The sequence below is a fragment of the Phalacrocorax aristotelis genome, chromosome 4 (genome assembly GCF_949628215.1).
Source record: "Phalacrocorax aristotelis chromosome 4, bGulAri2.1, whole genome shotgun sequence".
Lineage (NCBI taxonomy): Eukaryota > Metazoa > Chordata > Aves > Suliformes > Phalacrocoracidae > Phalacrocorax > Phalacrocorax aristotelis.
Genome location: NC_134279.1, coordinates 41,260,775 through 41,280,463, shown reverse-complemented (window position 1 = coordinate 41,280,463; position 19,689 = coordinate 41,260,775). Strand labels below are relative to the sequence as shown.

General features: G+C 36.2%; 1 protein-coding gene across 3 annotated transcripts in view; it reads right to left on the bottom strand.

Moving 5' to 3' along the window:
- ANXA10 (annexin A10) overlaps window positions 1-19,204 on the bottom strand; it is a 30,703-nt gene extending 11,499 nt beyond the window's left edge. Inside the window, exons 1-4 of one of the 3 annotated variants that reach the window (XM_075091081.1) lie at window positions 18,878-19,204; window positions 7,841-7,925; window positions 5,392-5,486; window positions 929-1,042 (exon numbers count right to left, since the gene is read on the bottom strand). In XM_075091081.1, the coding sequence (XP_074947182.1) occupies window positions 929-1,042; window positions 5,392-5,486; window positions 7,841-7,925; window positions 18,878-18,895 (312 nt within the window). In that variant the 5' untranslated portion in view covers window positions 18,896-19,204. The remainder of the gene's footprint in view (window positions 1-928; window positions 1,043-5,391; window positions 5,487-7,840; window positions 7,926-18,877) is intronic. The other 2 variants (XM_075091084.1, XM_075091083.1) reach the window with 2 other exon arrangements.
- Between the last annotated feature and the right edge of the window lie 485 nt (window positions 19,205-19,689).

Sequence of the window (19,689 nt, the reverse complement as noted above, 5' to 3'; positions counted from 1 at the left end):
TATTTCCTTTTAATGCCAACTGTAATTTAAAATATATCAGTAGTTCTTAAACGTGCATTGGTTTAAGTGTAGGAAGGACAAGAAAAAATGGTGGGTTTTTTTTTTTGGAAGGGATTCTCAAAATATGCAAGATAGATCACCTTGCTCAGACTCTATGTCTTATTTGTGACAGTGGACAGTAGCAAATATTAATGGAAAGAAAAGGAGAACAGTGTTGAGCTCTGATATGCCTTCCTATCTTCCAGGAACTGGCAATTTAGGAATTTCCTGAGAAGGAATTTGCCAAGGTTTATTATCGTCAATAGCCAACAGTGGACCTATTTGCTAAGAATTTGTTGAAGTCCTGAATGAACTGATTTGTGCTTTCGGCCTCCACAATGCCCTGCATGAATGAATGTCACTCGTTCATTACATGATCTTTGAGAAAATATTTTGGTTTCAAAACTTCAGTTGTTTAAGGAGCACAGGCTCAGATCCTGTGGAGAAAAGGAAATATTTTCTTCAAAATGTGCAACCAGTTCAATTTGAATGTAGCAATCATGGCTTTGTCACAGAGTAATTTGTAAGTGTTTATGTAAAGACATGTTCTGCTAAAGAAGTATGGGTCTTTTCAGAGGTGGAGGCTAACTGCATGGCACTGGCTGTTCAAATGGATTTTGTTCGTAACATACATAAATGCTTTCAGGATCAGAGCCTTGCATTTCCCTGTACAAATATTTCTTAATTTACTGAGTTTACCATGGCTGCTGTATTTGTATGGCACTGTATTTCTGATGACCTAGTGTACTATGTAGTAGTACACCATTCCAGTGTACTAACTTCCAGCAGTTTATCAGACATTTAAATGTAAAAAAGAAAAATTGATTTAACATGTTCAGTACTGTAAATAGTGACTGCAACTCTAAGCAATTCTGAATTTGACAAGTACCTTCAAGGCATGCCAGAGCTCATGGGCATCATAGGAGGCAGGTGGATACATCAAGCCAACCATGACTTCTTTGAAGTGATGAGAGAGATTCTCTTTTAGGTCCGTTATCAGATCCTTGAAAAGAAAAAGAAAATGCATAGACAGGATTATTTCAATAGTCACACTTCACGAAGACAGCTTAAAAAATCTATTAGTGGTTTTCTCTGTAAATTAATAAAGATAACTGTCAAAGAAGAACTCTGGCTAAAATAAAGTAAGGAAAATATTCTTTTAAATAGTACCTGCTTCTTCAGATAGTATGGGCGAGACGATAATAGACACACAAGCAAGCAGACCACATAGGATTGTTGATATTTGGTTCATTAGAATACAGAAGAAAACTCAGGGGTTTAAGCGCAACTACTACTTGAAGGCTTGGAAACCTGAATACCATGGCATAGCATCTTCAGCTTCCCTTGGCATCTTCCCTTTGCAAACCTGTGGGAGCTAGGCACCTTTGGAAGTCAAATCCCATAGAATAGAGGTGATTTCATGTGCTTCTTTCAGTTTTTCACTATGTGAATAATTTAAAAAATAATCCGTATTACTCCTAGTACATAAAAGTATCTGCTTTGGATTACTGGAAGGTTATGTGCTTCAATTTATGTATATATTACATTCAAACTGAATTTACTACTTCTGACAGATTCTGGGTTAATAAAAAGGAACCCCCCTCTTCCCCCACATGTGTCTCAGTACTTGCTTGCCACGTAGCTGAGTAACTGATGACAGTTTCCTCCCCATGCTCCCCTTTCCCAGTAGCATCCTTCAAAACACTGAGAACACCAAAAACTTCTTAGTTATACTATTGCTGTTTCTGATTAAGATGGTGCTTGTGCACTAATTTTTTTGTCTGTACAGCACTAGGCAGCTGTCAGATATGTTCTGACCTAAGTCTGAATTTAAAGGAGTAGCAGAAACAGTTCTCATGATATAAACTATTCTTTTTTTCAGAGCTGCATCTTTTTCAGGCCTGTACTTTGGTTTTGATACATATTTGAGTATAATTAAATTAGTTGCTAGAGTAGTAATGAAGGAGGACATATACACAATAAAAATTAAATTTATGATGAAGAAACAAATGCAGTCTTCAGTGAATGCACATCAGATGCATTTGACAACCACTAAATCACACATGGAATAGAAATTAATTCATTAAGACATTTCACCTCTGACAATAGGCCTGTGGGGAAATGGATTAATAATACAAGTGGATACTAATTAAAAATTACTCCTGCAATCAGAATTAAGGGAAGTATTGAAAAATAAGAAGAGACAACTCTAAGTTTTCATTAATAACATTTCCTAATTGTCTCTTTTATAAGAAATCCTTGAAGGCTAATTGTAAGAAGGAATCTTAAAGCCTGTCTGTATGTCTAAATCATGCAGCCAGTTCAGGGTTTTATTTTCTTTTTTTTCTATATTTCTTCTTCTAATGTGCCACACTTTACGTTTGTCAAATGAGTGGGCATAGTGGCTACCATATTGAACAGACTGAATTGATTGGACTGACAGGTTTACTATAGATTAAACTGAGCAGGCTAAAATTGTTATTGCTTAGCTGTCTGTCTTCTCTGTCCTGCAGGGTTTACCACTCGTAAGCTGGGCCTGCTGCATGGCACATTTGCCCAAAGCAATATATCCGTTAATACAGATTACAGCCAATGAAATGCTATCACTGATGTGTGTTAAAGGATCTTCTGAAGTGTAAACTCCAGCAATTCAGGGCAAGGCGCATCCCATCCTGTTCAGCAGTTACTGCCCAAGATAGCAGACTTTTGAGGGATCAGTCAAATAAACTTCATGGAGCACTAACCAGATTAGCCATTTCAGTATATCTGCTATCACAGGTGAGACAAAAAAAATCTGCATTCCTGTCTCATCTCTGAACTAGATTAGAGCTAATTTGACTGACCTGTTTCCACATGGCAAAAGCTAGAACTAGTTGGGGCTTTTTTTGGAAAGCTGTCAAGAGTATCTCAATATGTCTTGCGCTATAAAGTATACCCAGTGCTTAATGGATTCATTTAAATTAAAACTGTGGGTGTATATGCAAGATGTTCCATGAGTTTCAGAATTTTCTGTAGCCCATTGCTGAAATATAAAAATAGTTTGCTTGCCTTTCCCTTCTATTATTATTCAACGTTTTAGAGATTGACATTCTTAAAAACTACATCTCAGGTTTTCTTTGGCTTTTTTGGTTCTGGATCTTTAGGTCTGTGGCCACTGGCTTCACAGCACTTCAGGATGACTGAATACAGCTAACAGTGGTATAAAGGTAAAGCTGGTGTGGTTTCATAGGGATTTATTTATTTGTTTATATTTTTATTTTGGATTTGAAAAGAAAATCAAAATGGATCCGTGGAAATCAAGTCAATAACTATTCTCTTTGAACACTAAATATGGCAAATTGTAACTCCATTCCTGAAGGACATTTGGCAGTTCTTTATTGAGATATCATTGGTGTTCTCTCTAGGTCATCTTCATGAACCAGAGGACAGAAATTAAAGATAAAAAATGCTAAAGAGCTTTTAAATGTTTTCCCTTGTTAAAACTATAGGTCCAGTTGAAACACTCTAGAGAAAAGGTCAAAAAACCTCAGCCAGCTGCTATGGACTGAGTAGAGGAGGAGCACTGTCCAGTGATCAGGGAGATAGACGAAAACTTGAAAAGAATGGCTTAGGTGCTTCACTGTCACAGGCCCCTTTGTGTAGCTTGACATGCTTTAGTTTTCTGTAAGTAAAACTAAAACTCTGTGCAGAATGTTGCCTGCTTAAACACTGAACTTGTGTGGTTTGCATGTGCAATGGTAACCTTATAAATACCTCATAATAGAAAAACACTTTTAATGATTCAGATCCACTGATTTCAGTCATTGCCACAGTCTTTGAAAGGTAAGGATACCTGTGATTCAACTGTTGTTCTTGTATGGTCTATTTAAAACATACTCATCCATTCAAAGCTGCATCTGAAATACCACAAATACTGTGGGTTTGTATTTCTGTAATAGTCCAAATAAAGCCAGTGGTGTCCTATAGGTAAGTAACAACACCAGATCAACCCACTACACTGATAAATCCAGCTCCTCTCTTTCCTCCAAGTCTAGGAGAGTAAGGGGGTGTTCCAGCATATTTACAGGTCAACAGTTGTGAGGTATTTTGGTATACAGGTGGTCCAAAGGCTGTTTCTGGAAAACTGCTCAGCTACCCAAAGAAGAAAATACATAGTACTACCAGTTAACAGTCTGGTAGGTAAGAGACTACTACATCAGAAGTTTATGTAGAGTTTTTGAACAAACCATTCCTAGTTAATTCTAACAAGGGCTGAGGGATGTGTGGTGGGATTTCTGCAAACTCACTGTCCTCCTTCACCGTGATCAGTTCAATGGCAAGCGTGCACTGACCTTCAAGGCTTTTTCCAGTGAGCCATTAGTGGTTCAGGCTTCAGGAGAAGAAGAAAACTGGACTGTGTTTAAAATGTTTGGCTGGCTTCTATTAGGGGAAGGGCACGTCTGGTCAATTTAATCACAGCATTTTTCTTTAGCTTTCCAATAGTATCTACTTCCATGCAACACTTGCTGTGAAAGAACTAAGTAAAATCCAATGTAAAGATTTTACTGGGGTGTTATTATTATTTTCACTCTTTTATAGCTGGGGTAACTGAGGAAAATGCAGGCATTGCAACTTTCCCAAAGTAATTTGGTTAGCAATGGTAGATCTAGAAATAGAATGAGGGTATCTATCTCTGTGTGTGTTTAAGAACTCATATAACAAAAATTACCTTGTTACATACAGTAAATATTGATAAAATGCATTTGAAAAAAAAGCTAACTTTTTCTGTCTGAAAACTTTTGAAACACCTTTCAAAGAATCATAAATTTAACATTCAGCAACTCAGATCAGTATTGTGCTTAGTGTATGGATGGGATTACATAGTATGAGGTCTGAGAATATCAGTGCTTGAGATGAGGACATTAATCAGCGCATGAATAAGATACAACTACCTGTAACTGTTGGTATGGTGTTTGTGTTTGGTATTTCAACCCAAATACAGTACTATTTTATTATGTATTCCAAAAACTTGCAAGAAGTAATGCAGAAACCCCCAAAAGCACATAAAGGAAGAAATAAGTCTGTCCAGAAGTTCTGGCTTGGTCAACAGAGGAGGAGAATGAATTATAGAAGAAGAAACTTTCTGTGTCATTTTTTTAAACTTCGCATGTGGCAGACGTTACTTCTACTGCTACAGAAATGACAATTTACAACCATCAGAGGTAGCAATAGCTACATGAGCAAAGGGATGTGCCAATCTGTTGGTGCCAGCCGGCTATCTGCCAGGCTTTTGGTTCCAGTGACTGGCCTGAGGGAAGGACTGACCACCGTACTGGACAGAAGTAATGAAAATACAAAATGACTCTGTCGTACCCTGCCATACATGTCTCTGTACGCTTCAGCAATCATGAGCCGCTGTGAATTGCAACGCTGTGTTAGGATATCAATCAACACATCCTTTTCACAACCTGTAAAGGAGACACGACACAGACTCTATATTAAGGAAGTGTAGTTATTTACTTACATTAGTGATTGGTCATGTTTTGTTCAAGAACATTAACCTAAATTTGAAAAAATTGATCAATAGATTAATATTCCACTGGTGTTTACCAACATCAGTTATATCTACCATGCTTATGTACCTTTCACTTGATGGTGTAATACCAACAAAAAGTGAAGTAGTCTGTTATTATCAATCAGATGCATCACCATCTCTTTCAAGCTCAGTGGATTTGAAAGCATCAATAAAACAGATAGAGGTTTTAATCTATTCAGAACTAGGCACACTAGCAGAATTTGTGGCTGAGCCTGGGGGGTCATACTTGTACGTGCTGTTGATATTGATTAAATTGTCATTTCAGGATTAGGGATCTCTTTTATCAGACCATTTGCTGAAAAACTGAGAGAGGTATTTTCAGAGGAACTGTATAAAAAAGTTGTGAAGTTTTAAAAAATATAATAATTTAACCAATTTCCAAGGGCATTTTATTGAAGGTGACATATGATCTTCTGCTTGATAGCTGGAGCACACTGCTAAACTTCTATAATGAGTCAGTATGCTTATGAAAAAGAAGATAACGATTAACCTATTCTGAAAATTTTACCATTTTTATATTTTTTTCCATCCCAAAAGATGGCTGTCAGTAATTTTAGATATATCTCCAAGTGTATATCATTTGACTTTATCTCTCTTGCAGCAGAGATGAATTAGGCTAGAAAGCATGGGGATCAGCTAGCATCTGAATGCATTAGGGTAGTCTCTCATGTTTCTACCAGTCATTGTTATGTAGGCATGCATAAATATATTTATATGTTTTAGATACACATTCTGTACATATTACAACTATGTTAGGCAGATTTTGTCATATGATCTATAACTGACAGGTTTCATTTTGATACAGATGTAACCAGATATTGAATACTTTTTATTTTTTAAGTTGGCAGAGGAAGTCTGTATTTGTTCATTATACAGGTTTAGTTCTCTTTCTTCTGGATTATCTCACCGCAATTACACCACCTTTTTAGCGTGACACTGATTTAACATCAGTCTGATTCTTTTCCATCAAACTCACAAAATAACTATATTACTGAAACTCTGTGCATAAGGATTTCTTTCTACTTTTCAGAAATAACTGTCACTAGGAATCTGTACAGCTTATACAGTCTCTACAGTTGAAACGAAGAAGGATTCAGGAAATATTTAAAAACCTAAATAACTTTGTCCATTTGTGTAATACCACTGGGATCAGTGGGACAAATGTAACTGAACCTCATCACAATGATGAATGTTGTGTGCAAGATTCAAGGTAAGAGGTGTCAGTGCCTATAAAGGCTATGGAGACTTAAACTCCTCTGAAGCTGACCTTTTTGCTGATTGTCCTTGATATTAGAACTTTGTTCCATGTACTTTGATAGGTAAATTAAAAGTAAGGTTGATGCACTTGTACAGTATTAAATGAAAAGAATCATCTCTGTGTTGTGTTAGCAATGTTGCATTAAAAGTAGCATTTGAAGTCTAGCAAAATGTTTAACTTTTCGTCTGTAGTCAACTTAATAAAAAAGATACATCAGATTCCTCTTGATCAATAATACCCATTTTAATTCATTTGACATTAAGTCTGAGTCCCCACATTTCCATTAAAGGAACTGAAAAGATAAAACAAGATTTGGTGCTGTACAGCCTTGTGAAAAGCCCAAGAGGTATAAAAATTTTGATACGGACAAGATTTTAATGTGTAGAAAATGTTTCAGATAGTAAAAAAAAATTTAAAAATCAATATTTTGACCCTCAGCAATGCCAACAATGTTCAACAGGAAAACACAAAAATCTGAACTGAGAAAAATGCTTTCGTAAACAAAAATTTTTTGTACATAGACAAAGAAAAATTGCTCCTGAGTGAAAGATAAATTCTTTAAATTTTCTATTCCATTTATTTTTATTTCTTGATGGCTGATTAGAAGACTTAACAGTTCCTGGTAATAGTTAATTGTTGAAGTTAAAATTAAAAACCTTTCCTTTGTTGATCTTCACTGTAGCGCATAACAGAATTCTGGGCTTTTTTTCTTATGTTCTCAAGGAAAGCATTAATTACTCTACATGTTGGTATAGATTTTAGATTATCTTAATCACCTCTTAGTTCCTGTAAATGCAAATACATGATTTATTTCGACATCACCAGTGTGTCTTATTGTGATACCTTGAAAAATCAACAGATACTTGGTGACACTTTTAATTTTATGAGTTTTTATTTTGCCTAATGCTTGTTATTTTATGAGAGCCTTCTGAAAAAAAAGATGTGTTAGAATCAGTCAAGATACTCACTAATTCCCTGTAGGGCTCCTCCTAGCAACTGGGCATCCGTAATAGGGTTAAAATTCGGAGCGGGAAAAATCGTTCCTTGCATCTGCTAAAGGAGAAAGCAGCCTTTAATTGAGGTGTTTTACATCTATAACACTGCATATATAATTTTGTTGAAAACCAATGATCATAACATTATATTGTCTATGCTTCATGGGGAGCAGGATGCAAAGTTTTTAATTTATGAAACAGAACTTAAACTTGCAGTATGCCCTAGGAAGACAGACCATGTTTTAGGAAGTTGCCCCTAGCATGAGTTAGGCCTGAAAAAAAAATTAGTCCTAATTAATTTTTTTTTGCTTTAAAATGTAACCACATTTTTGTGCCTACCCCTTTCCCAACCTTTTTCTGAAAACATTATTTTATCTTTCAAAGTTAATCCATTATATCCCTGACAGTCTTCAATATCTATTTCTCATGGTATTTCTAATTTGAAAGGACTAGTGAGAAAATGATGAATGGGATACAGAGGTTGCTTACAAACCTAGTGATTTTTTTGAAGAAATGATGTTACTGCTAAGTGTGAGATAGCTTTCTGATATGCCAGGTGGAAGACAACACTTTTTCTAGTTGCTTTGTAACTGATTAATTTACTGTCAGTTCATTCTCAGTCATACCTTATATTTAATGTATTTTTTCATATTCTTTTTAAGAAATCTGTGAATAATAAACAGAACTGATGTACTCATTTTAATAGAATCACAGACCCATATGTATACAGAAGAAAATAGCTGAGGTAGAAAGCTCTGTCCCCTGGTTAACCTCTTTAGTTCCCCTGAGGATTCTACCTGCTTTTCCAGATGTACCAAGTATAAAGGTTATTTTTCATGATGATTCCTGGTCTCAGTCAACACATCTGATTAAAATGACACTGTTAACTTTAAATTTACATTTCAAGGAAGAATGGTGTATTTTATAAATACAAATGGGTATTTTTACAAATACCTCCTAGAATCAGGTGTTACACTGATTACACTAATTTGTTTGTTTGCTTGCTTTACATACACTTGAAAACCTTTTATTTGTTATGCCTTCAGTAGTAACGACATACACATACAGATTTTGCGTATGGCCACTGATTGTGCTTCTCTGGCTTGCAGTTTTAGCAAGGGAATTGAAAACTACCAAGCAAGAAGTTGGTATTTTAGAAGAGAAGGAAGACTTCGTTTCTTGATATGTTTGATCATTACTTTAGACCCACCAAGCAAAGGTAGGGGAAACAAATTGTCAGTGGCTAGGCAAAGAAAAGAATGCATGGTCAGAAATTTCAGATTTTTACAGGAGTTACTTTAAAAAGTACTGATAGAGCAACATGCCTTTACACAAAGAAGAAAGTACTTACCAGTAGAAAAATATCCTTCTGCAGTTTGTTCATCATTTAAATATAAAGCCCTATTTTTACAACTGATCATAAAATACATAGTGCTTTTTTACTCATTAAAACAATCAGGAATATAATGAGAAAAAAAACCTTTTGGAGCCATGGAGATAAATACTGGCCATGGAGAAGACAATGAGACTGTGCCAATTTTTGTAGGTTGGTATGTGTTGTTGTATCTAAAATGAATTGCAGACTCATGCTTAATATATGCTCCATCCCATCTTCCTTTGTCAGTGTGGGAATTGTCTGTGTCCCTTGGGCATCACTTGTTACTTAACGTATCTCTAGGGTAGGGCTCTGCAGATATTAGCTTCAGAACTGAGTTTGTATCCTCATGACTGTTACTGACAGCACACATACTTCTTCAAATGTCATTTGCCAGAAGTTTCCTAGGCATGTGCTGTTTGCAGCAGTGGGAGTTTGAGTGCTGTTTGGCCACATGGTACATGAGGCTCTGTTTCCCCCCCACTTGCTAGCAAGTCAAATAATGCTGACCTTAGTTCAATCATCATTCTCCATAGGTCAGGAAACAGAAATGCTGGAGCTCTGCGGCTGGTCAGCTGGGCAAACCACCCCAAAGCTTTTTAATAAACAAAATCACCATGGAAAGAAGTGCTAGAAGGCACTGTTAGAATGCAGAATCAAAACCATATTCATATATGCTGTGAGTTAGGAAAAGAAATTTAGCTTTCTGGCTCTGTAATTCATGCTTCCCAAAATGTCTGAGACATAAAGAAAGGTCATCAATCTTGACAGGAAAACAAAAACAAATCCAGACACAACACATCATCAAATATTATGTTGCCAAAATAGAAAACATTTTGGTGGGAATAATAACAAAGAATGGTAGGATGTAAATGGAATGCAAGTAACATGAGATTCAAAGACTGAGCCTGCACTTTAAACCAAAGGTAGAAAGCATAAGCGTATCTGGCATTCAGTTTAAGTGCTTGCTGGTCAGAAGGGTGGCAGTGGGGAGGAGAGAAAATGTAGGACGCGTGCATTTATTCAAAGCTAATTTAAAGGCAGTACTGGCTCTTCATCTCTGCATCAGCTTTGAACAGGTTCAATTCCCATGAAGATGAGTTATCTCAAAGTATTTCCTTTCACACATTTGGGTTTGTGGTGTCACAAAATGAACCACTAAATCACTGATCTTTTCAGCATTTATGATACTTGCACTAAAATCAGAAATAAGTGACTAACTTAGTGAATGCTTTAAGGGTGGATTCCTGCATAGTCCTTGGAACAAAAAATGAGTAAAAGTGGGTTTCGAAGTAGATATCACTTCTCAGTCAGAATGGAGGTAAGCATTAATTATTTCTGAATATCTATCTGTATTCATGAAACAGTCAAAACAAAAAAAGTGCCTTTCATGAATGCATATTTGCAAAAATATAATGGAGGAATTGATCATAGAAAAACAGTTTTGAATATACAGATTTTCAGGCTTGTAAATTTTTGACCAAAAATCTCATCACAGTGGATCTTTCAGGCAAAATAATAGATTTTTGAATGTGCTCCATTTTCCCTTAGTTCAGCAGAGTTGCTGAACACTTCTTTTATAAAGTATTCACCCTCTCATTATTTGAGGCTCACCATCAGTAGATTAAACCTGATCTAGTGAACACCTATCTCCTAGCCAGGATCTAAGTAAAAACACAATGCTTTTAAGTAGAAACAAATTAAATATGAAGGTTCAGGTAAAAACTTCTAGAAGATAGTGTAAAATACAACTTTTTATAAAATACAAGTCCTTGTGGGAAAGAACTCTCATCCTTTTGTTTGTTTTCAAACAAATTAAAATTTAATTAAAATTTTCTTACAGTGTACACATTGCACTTGGCTTCGTCTTGCATCCTACAGAAGACATTTGTCCCAGAGTGTTATTTTTGATGAGGATTTTCAGTGTACCACATATTTGGATTTTCACAGTGGTATCTCAGCAAATTCAGCATTCTGCGAATACATCACACTTCTCTGAACTAAGATCTAGGATTTACTGCATAAATGCTGTCAGGATCCTCAGAAAGAATTTCTACATAACTAGTGATACCTTACTGCTGGCATAGCTCACAGAGTGATTGTTGCAATGTTGTGTACCTTGAAGAAAGCATTTTGCTACTTAGTGGTGTTTACACAGTCTAACCTTTAGGAAGATTTATCCCATCACAACCTATGCCAGTTTTACCCTGTAACCACTTTCATAGTTTCGGTCTTTGACAAGCCTGCAGAAGCATTCCTGGTTCACTTTATGCACTTAATTTCAAAATCTTCAGGAGTTTATTACTTATTAAAGTTATTCTGCCTGTTTTCAGGTGGTTTTTGAATTTTTGAAATATGGGCACAAGCAGGTCTGTGTCAAACCTTCAGAGCTGAACTTTGGTGATTTTGGGTCTTAATTCAGTGTGATTACACAGTGATAGCCTACCACTTGTGTGTTGTGGCTATTCATTTTCTGTCCAGTTGCAAATAATTTGAGAGCACTGTGTGTTATTTACCATGGAAGGCAAAGCCAAGTAAATTTATTGGTAGATAGTTCAGGGGAGACAGGGATTGATTCTTGGATGCTGAAGTACTGTCAGTGTTTCTCTGAAGTAAATCCCATGTGGACAATCCATGCACTTGTCACAGAGGATGGGGCCTTAGTGCCGTGATGGCAGGCGGCACTACTGTACTGTGGTGACAAGATGCTACACAGCAGGTGAGAAGGAAAAAACTTGGTTCAAAAGCAATGCAGAAATCCAAGAGGTTGCTTTTCTGAGCAAGTGACTGCTCTAATGTCCTTTGGGGTAGTTTTATGGAGATGAAAGAGCAAGTGTAGTTTTTAGTTGTTGAGCAAGCCTGAATGCTCATAATAATCTCCTGTACTGAGAGATAAGCCAGGAGATTGTGGCAGGCATTTTGTTTTGCAAAGATTTGTTACAATCTTGTAATAAATCTGTGGTTACAACATTTTTAAAATCAACATTCTTCAAGAAAATGAGAAAACATGGTGAAACAATCTTCACCTTGGGAAAGCTGCAGCTCTGCTTTCATAACTTAGGGCCCAGGGTAAAAAAATTCCTGTTTCCTAAAAAGGTTATACAGGGTTTGCATGCCTAAATGTGCATAGGAAATGCAGCAGTGTACTGCACAAACTCAGGAAGCAGAGCAGTAGAGGCACTTGGTAAGTGAATGAAATTACAACAGATTGAATTTTGATCAGGGAGCAGGCCACTACACAGGAAGAAGTTATTCCTTTCCATTATCTTTCACTGGAGAATTTCTACTGCCCTGTTTTGAAGCAGGGCATTTTTAGGGTTGATTGAACACCTGAATGTAGTTACAGGTACTGCTATTTCACTTCATTAATTTTCACTGAAGTCAGCTGTGACTGACCAGTAAATGCCTACAATGGAAGAAGGCTCAGAGGAGCTGGGTAAGGGTAGTGTTGCAGTGAAGCTCATGGGATAATGCAGGTTGTGACTGACCACAGCTGTTGCAAAGAAAGCTGATTTTATTGCAACACAAAGGGGACCAAAGGTGGCCTTTGTTCTAGATGAACAGCTATCAATAGGTGAGTGTATGAACTAGTGGGGTAAACGTTTATGACTGAGTTCATTAAAAGGGTGTGAAAATCTGCCTGAGTTAGCCAGACCAGCATGAGGGGAGTGAGCATATGGTTCAGCCCAACATAGAGTATAAAAACTAAGCAACTAGCAAAATAATTTGGAAGAGAGCAATGGGCTTGAGCTGGCTGCAGCACCTGTATTCCTTCCTGGTGACTGTGGATGCCTTGCATTGTAGCAGTGAGCATAACACAGAGGCCAGTAATGGGGGTCACAGTGGTGTTACATTTGTATTGTGTTTTCAATACATTTTGTATTATTCTGCTAGATTGAAAGCCCTATGTAAAATCACTTATCTTTAAATAAATAAATAAATTTGATACTAAACATTACACCCTCAAGGGGTACATTACCTGAAGGAATCTGGTCAGAGAATATTGGACTCTGACATCAGCATGGCCAGTTTTGAGTCTCTGGCCATTTCTGTTTTGCTTGCACCATCTTTTTTTTTTTCCCTAAGCTCTGAAAAGCACAGGGAAATTACTAATACGATCTCCTGACTTTTCTTCCATATGTCTTAAGATGGTCACTACAGGGATGTGAAGTCATTCCCCGTTGAGATTTTCTTACTTAATGTTTATTTTTAAAAATACATTTAGTTTTTCCAAATATCCACCAGAAGATCCTGAACATCAAGTGAAATTTATGTGAAAGAAAAAAGCTACCTACATAGAGAAGACATAAACCTTTAAACACCCTCCAGTGAATGAAATGTCCAACAGAGTTCTGAGTAATTCAAGTAACAGCTCCCCATTGATCAGGATGAATTATTAGGAAGCCCGTAGCACTGGTACCATCATCAGATTCCAACAGCTTTGAGGCAGCAATCACATTACAATAACTCCTTCTGAAGATTAGTTGAAAATATTTTACAGGACCAGAGAGCATGTCATAAATCAAAGTGAATAAAAACTTGCAGAATCACTAGAGCTTCCTCTGTAAAATAGAAAACATGAGGTGGCAATTGCTGTGAGACAGTGCATCAAGAATTACTGTGATGAACATTAAAAAAAAAGCGGGGGGGGGGAGGGGGATGGCAACACACCAATCTGTGCTTTTATCAGAAGCCACCCTAGACAGAAACAAGCTTAAAAAAAAAAAAAAAAAAGATGTTCTCAGCAAGAACGGTAGTAAAGTGTGACAAAAATCAGTACTGAGCATGTTGTGCACCTTAAGCACTAGACTGCTATAGCATAAAGACAAAAGAATTCAGCAGAATAAAATCGGCAGAACAGTGGCTTAAGGGGCGGGGAGGGAAAGGCTGGGATTGCACTGACATCTTTCCCTTAAGAAACAGTTTTGACAGTTGAAGTTGTTATTGTTTAATTGTAGTTCAGAACTTCTAGATTATAATTTATAATGTTAAAAATTTAATTCCAACCTTTCACCTACAGACTGAATAAGTTTCTTGATTTGTAAAAAGCAGGCTCTCTCCATCCTCAGAAGTTTTAAAAACTGAACTGGACAAATCCCTAATCACCTTGGTCTGCATTCAGTGTTGACCCTGTTTTGATAAGGAGGTTGGGGTAAATGACCTACCAACCCTGCATTCAATCTAATAATTCTATAATTTTTTTCAAAACCAAAATTTAACAGGATTTTCTCAATTTTAAAAATAAGTAAACATTATGAAACACCCATTGGTCTCAGTGACATGGGATTGAGTGATAAAGAAACCTGCATTATGCTCTAGGGATCAGTCCTGTAGGGTGTACACCAGTTCCAGACATAGGCCTTCAAGAATCCTAAACTCTTTGCAGGACCAGGCTCAAAACTTGACACTTACATCAGTGATCATTGGTGTCCACTGTAAAGAATGTGAATATTTCAGTTATCATGCTGGTAAGAATTGTATACATGTCAGTATGAAACCACTATGAAGTTCGTGTGCAATTTATTTATGCATTTTCATTTCCCAGATGAGAAACTAGCAAAGGTATAATGAGCGTGGAGCCTAAGAGATTGACAATTAGGAGTGACATACTTCGATACTTGCACAGAAAATAAAGTTGTTTATGGATATTAAGTGAGCCTAACTATAATGTCTGTATGGAAGCTACAGCAAGCCAGTTTATCTTTACCAGTCATAAATAAATCACATTAAAAAGACTCCTTCCCTAAATAGGTTTTATTTATACTAATCTGGGATGGATGCCATAGTAAGGAAGGTGTTCACTATTTCACCAATATCTGAATATAGTTACGCCTTTCTAAAGGGACATTAGCATACATTGAAACTGCAGAGCTGAACTTCTAAGTATCTGGAACAAGACCAGAGTCAGTGCAGACAGCTCATTATTCAGCTCTTTCGTGGTAAATGTAGTAATTCATGGAAAAACAAACAAACAAACAAAAGGTGTGGGGAAAGGATATCTAAATATTGCCTTAAGTAAATACTGATCTAAAAAGCATACAGAAGAAATATGGGCTAGGTCCTCAGTTGGTGTAAATGTACATAACTTTGTCGAAGTCAGTAAAGCTTTGTTTTACACAAGATGACAGTTAAACTTAGATAATCTCTTAACTTCTCTCTTCCCCAGATATTCTTCAAATATCCTCACTACTAATACACTGCATGTTCCCATGATCTTCATAATGAACCTTATGAAAACTCAGGTAATCTTGTGTGGCTCTTCCCAGATTTGTTCATGTTTTTTTAGATATATTAATTAGGTACAGGATAGAGTAACACTAAACTTTTCCTTCAAGTTGTCTGCACTCAGAAATATCCATCCTCACAAGTGCGTACATAGGTGTTTTGCTGGCCAATGTCACGTTCTGTTACTCAGTTTGGGTAAATAATATGGATTTTGTGGATATTGGGATGGTTTTGAAATACAAGTTATTCTGTGCGCAGTACAGCTAGTAACACCTGGTTTCTTCTAGATTCTTTTGACTCTGTATTCTTACTTACTTCCTCTACCCACAACAACAGCAGTTAATTTCCCCTTCTTGTTCACTGACTCTCCATCTACATTCACAATCCATCAGGTCCTTTCCGAGTCAATCACTGGCTGAGTAAAAGATGGTTTGTCCTGTGACTGAGGCCAGAGTATGCATGCACTGCTTGGCTAGTGCTAGGCCAGTAGAATAAATGACTGAGTTTAAACTGCTGTATTTTAACTGGAAAAGGAATTAGGTTCTCTCACCCGCATTGAGCAGTTTTTTTCACAAGACTTCAGAAGAGATTGCCATTCATCTGCCAAATATGATAGAAATTCACTATGAAGTTCAAAGTTACTGGTAAGCATAGATGGATGCACAGATACACAGAAATGCAGCCAAATTTTCTGAAGAAACCAGGGGTCAATTGTCTGGTATGGTCACTGAAAGAATATTAAGAATTCCACACTTTAAAAGACTGTGTTAATTTTGATATCTGGATTTTAGCATTCCTCATCACATACACACCATTTGGAGCACTCTTTGCAAGCTAGTGTTCAGCGTGGCAGGGCTTTCTGTGTTAGAAAGAGCTGCCTTCAAAGAGCAGCCGAGGAAACTGATTTCTGAGAGTAGTTTCCCCTTTTCATGGGGTAGTTTAGACCAGATGTGACCATGAGAGAAATGGTTTTCATACTGTCTTTCTTCTGCAGCAGCCTAACAAACGGATATCTATTAATCAGAAGTAAGAAAATGAACAATATTTTGCTCCCCCTGCCACCCAAAGTATTCAAGCACCTAAGGGTAAGGCAAACAAATCTCCAGAGGTGATTCAGTGATTTTTGTCTTTAAGGATTTTGATCTTCTTTCTGACTTCAAGATACCTTCATCTACAAAAACACACATCCGTTTCCACAGAGGTGGTCAAGATGGGCGCTTTATAAATACCTCTGTGTGTTTGCCCATGTGCATTTAACTCGTTTGAAATGGACTGATTCCAAAACAGCTGTGCAGGCAGAACAGGTTTGTGTGGTGTTAGTGGAACAAATCTAAACAACAAAAGAGATTGGAAAGGGTTTGTAAAATTTGTAATAAGTCTGAAAATGATACTTGCACTCTACCTTTCTTCTGTGCAAGAGCAAGGAAGTTACAGCTTTTCTTGACCAAAGCCATAAGTAGTTCAACAAAAGTATCAGTAAAAGCTGAGGCTGCTTTTATCAAATTATGATGTGTAAAGTTCAGGCAATTCAGTCTTGTGATGGAAAAAGCAACCTAAAGTATGAACAACCTTCTAATAATATTTGTTCAGTAAGTCATTCTGCTGATAAAAACAAAGTCAGACTCCTTAGTCTGAATATTCCCCATAGGGAATATATACTAAAATAAAATACTTGCTTTATTAGCTAACTACAGCCTATGAGCTAGCTATACTTTTGCAAATATATCCTTTGTGTGCAACTTCATGAAATAAAAATTTAATGAGTGTTTTGATTTGCTGTGAGTTTATTTTATGGGTTACACTTCATTTGAATAACATAAGATACAATAATGGAAGGGATACTTCCAAACACAGAAAATTCTTTGTCTAATACCTCCCATCTTTCCCAGTATATGTATTTTAGAGAGGTCACAGATGTCATCTTTTCTAATTTCTGGTAGTTTTACCTCTGTGATATTGTGGGGAGTCGTTTTCTGTACGTAATCTCTGATCATGATGTTGCCCTGCATTGCTGAATCTGGCAGAACTGCTACTGTTGACATTTTGTACATCTTGTTCTTGATCTTGGGGGACTCCATCCTATCCAGTTGTTCATATATAATATATGTAATTACTAATATGTGTAATTATATTTCACCTGATATATATTATATCAGGCAACATACTATGTGCAGATACAGTGCCAATTATTTAAATACAATTGGTCTCAATAAATCAGTAGAAGAAAAGAAGACAAACTTCCTGAATTCACCAACTGAAATGATCTACTAGCTTTGTCAGATGGAGGTATTCTTCCTGTCTTCCTTTAACTATCAGGAATAGATTAGTAACATAGTAATTAAGAGAAAACAAGAAACGAAGAAAATCCCTTTTCCCTTTAGAAAATCCCTTCAGTTCTTAACTGGTCTAATAAAGAATGCAAGATCCCAAACTGCAGAAAACCAAACACATTAGTAAAACCCATTCAATACCTATTTTTTTAGAAAAACAAATATATGCAATATAATTTTAAAGGAAGAAATACTTTACTGGTGAGATTGGAATAATTAGTGCAATTATACTTTCAAATAAAAAGTTAGAAAAAATGTTAATCCTTTAGAAAATTCTATATTACTTTGTAAATTGATTGGGAATACACATGCAAAAAAGCATTTGAGAGGAATGAATCATTATTCCTATTAATAATAATTAAAAGAATATTAATGTCCTTGGTGATGCCAGGTGCAGAATGCAATTTCATATTTTGCTGTCATGAAATAATAACTATAGTAGCTTTCAGAATGGAGATTTAAAATTGCAGTATGAACTTTTATTTTCTTGAAGAGTGCTAATGAAAACATTTAATATATTACTATAATTTTTTTGATGTGGAACAATAATTGATAGCCCTTGTAGAATAGTATTTCTTTGCCTTAAAATATTTTTCACGTTGTGAACAAAACCAAATGTTTATAAATAATAAAGCTATTCAGTTACTTTATGCAGTTACAGACTGTCTTGTGAAAATAAAAACCCACCAAAATAGTGCCATAAACCAATATCTTCCAGAAAACATTTTTATTTTCAATACAATTGGGTGATAGTATGCTATTTTGTGTCTTGTGTAACAGCTAAGAGCAAGTATAGAAGACCCACAGAGTCTCATAAAGAGATAAAAGACAAATTATTTTATCTTGAAAGGTCTAAAATTATGAGACAGGGACTGATAATTCTTTATATTTTAATCTTCATTTCAGATACTTCATATATACTCTAAGTAACCCCAGAATTAGACCTAAATTACAAATAAATTAACTTCACCTGAGACTAATTTCTGCCAATGGAGGGAAATGGGTCCCAACATGTATAAAGACAACTCAAGAGCAAGAGAAAGTTTTGAAAGATTTCAGAGAACAGATCTTTATACTCACATAAACTCCACAATACATTTTGATACAAGTCTTCAAGTTCTGTTGAGAAGAAAATAGTAGCTTTCCTAGAATAAAACTAACAGTTCAGTAAACTAAATTGCTACAATATTTAACTCTTATTCTGTTCTGAAGAATTGAGAGAAACCATCCAGTCAAACCGATACCAAGTACATTAGGCCCCAAGGTAACAATGAAGCAGGAACACCGCCTGGTACTGTACGTCCTCAGGTTTTATAGGTTTGAGGTATAGTTTGTCATTAATCATATGTGAATAAGTATGATTATAACCTAAGTAAACAGAGTCATTAGCAAAACACCCTCTGTTCTGCTGTGTTTATTTTAAGAATCAGAATTCAGCTAGTCACAGAATGAAATGCTCACCTACAGAAAGTGCTTGTTAATGATTTACTTTTCACATTGGGTCTGGTCTTGTTCTTTTTCCCCTTGTGCTGAAATCGCTCAGCTCGTAATTTGTTCTAATAACTATTTTTACCTGGCATGCATAGGAAGATGCTTTATAGCCCTTACATGTTAGCCGGAGTAATGAAGGCAGATCCTTGGGCTTCAGTGGAGCTGTGTAGATGAGAGTTTCCCGTGATGTTTTCACACGTTACAATTTGCAAAATCCTGCAAAGAGCTGATGAAAAGCCCTGTAGCATCGCTCTATTAGAAGACTTATACAAAATCCAAACTATCTAACTGACAGTGAAACCATGTTTTTCATAGCTAATACCATGCATTTCTCCTGTTAATAATAACTATTACTGTGATAAACCATTGAGAAAATTTGAGAAACGATTGAATAAACCATT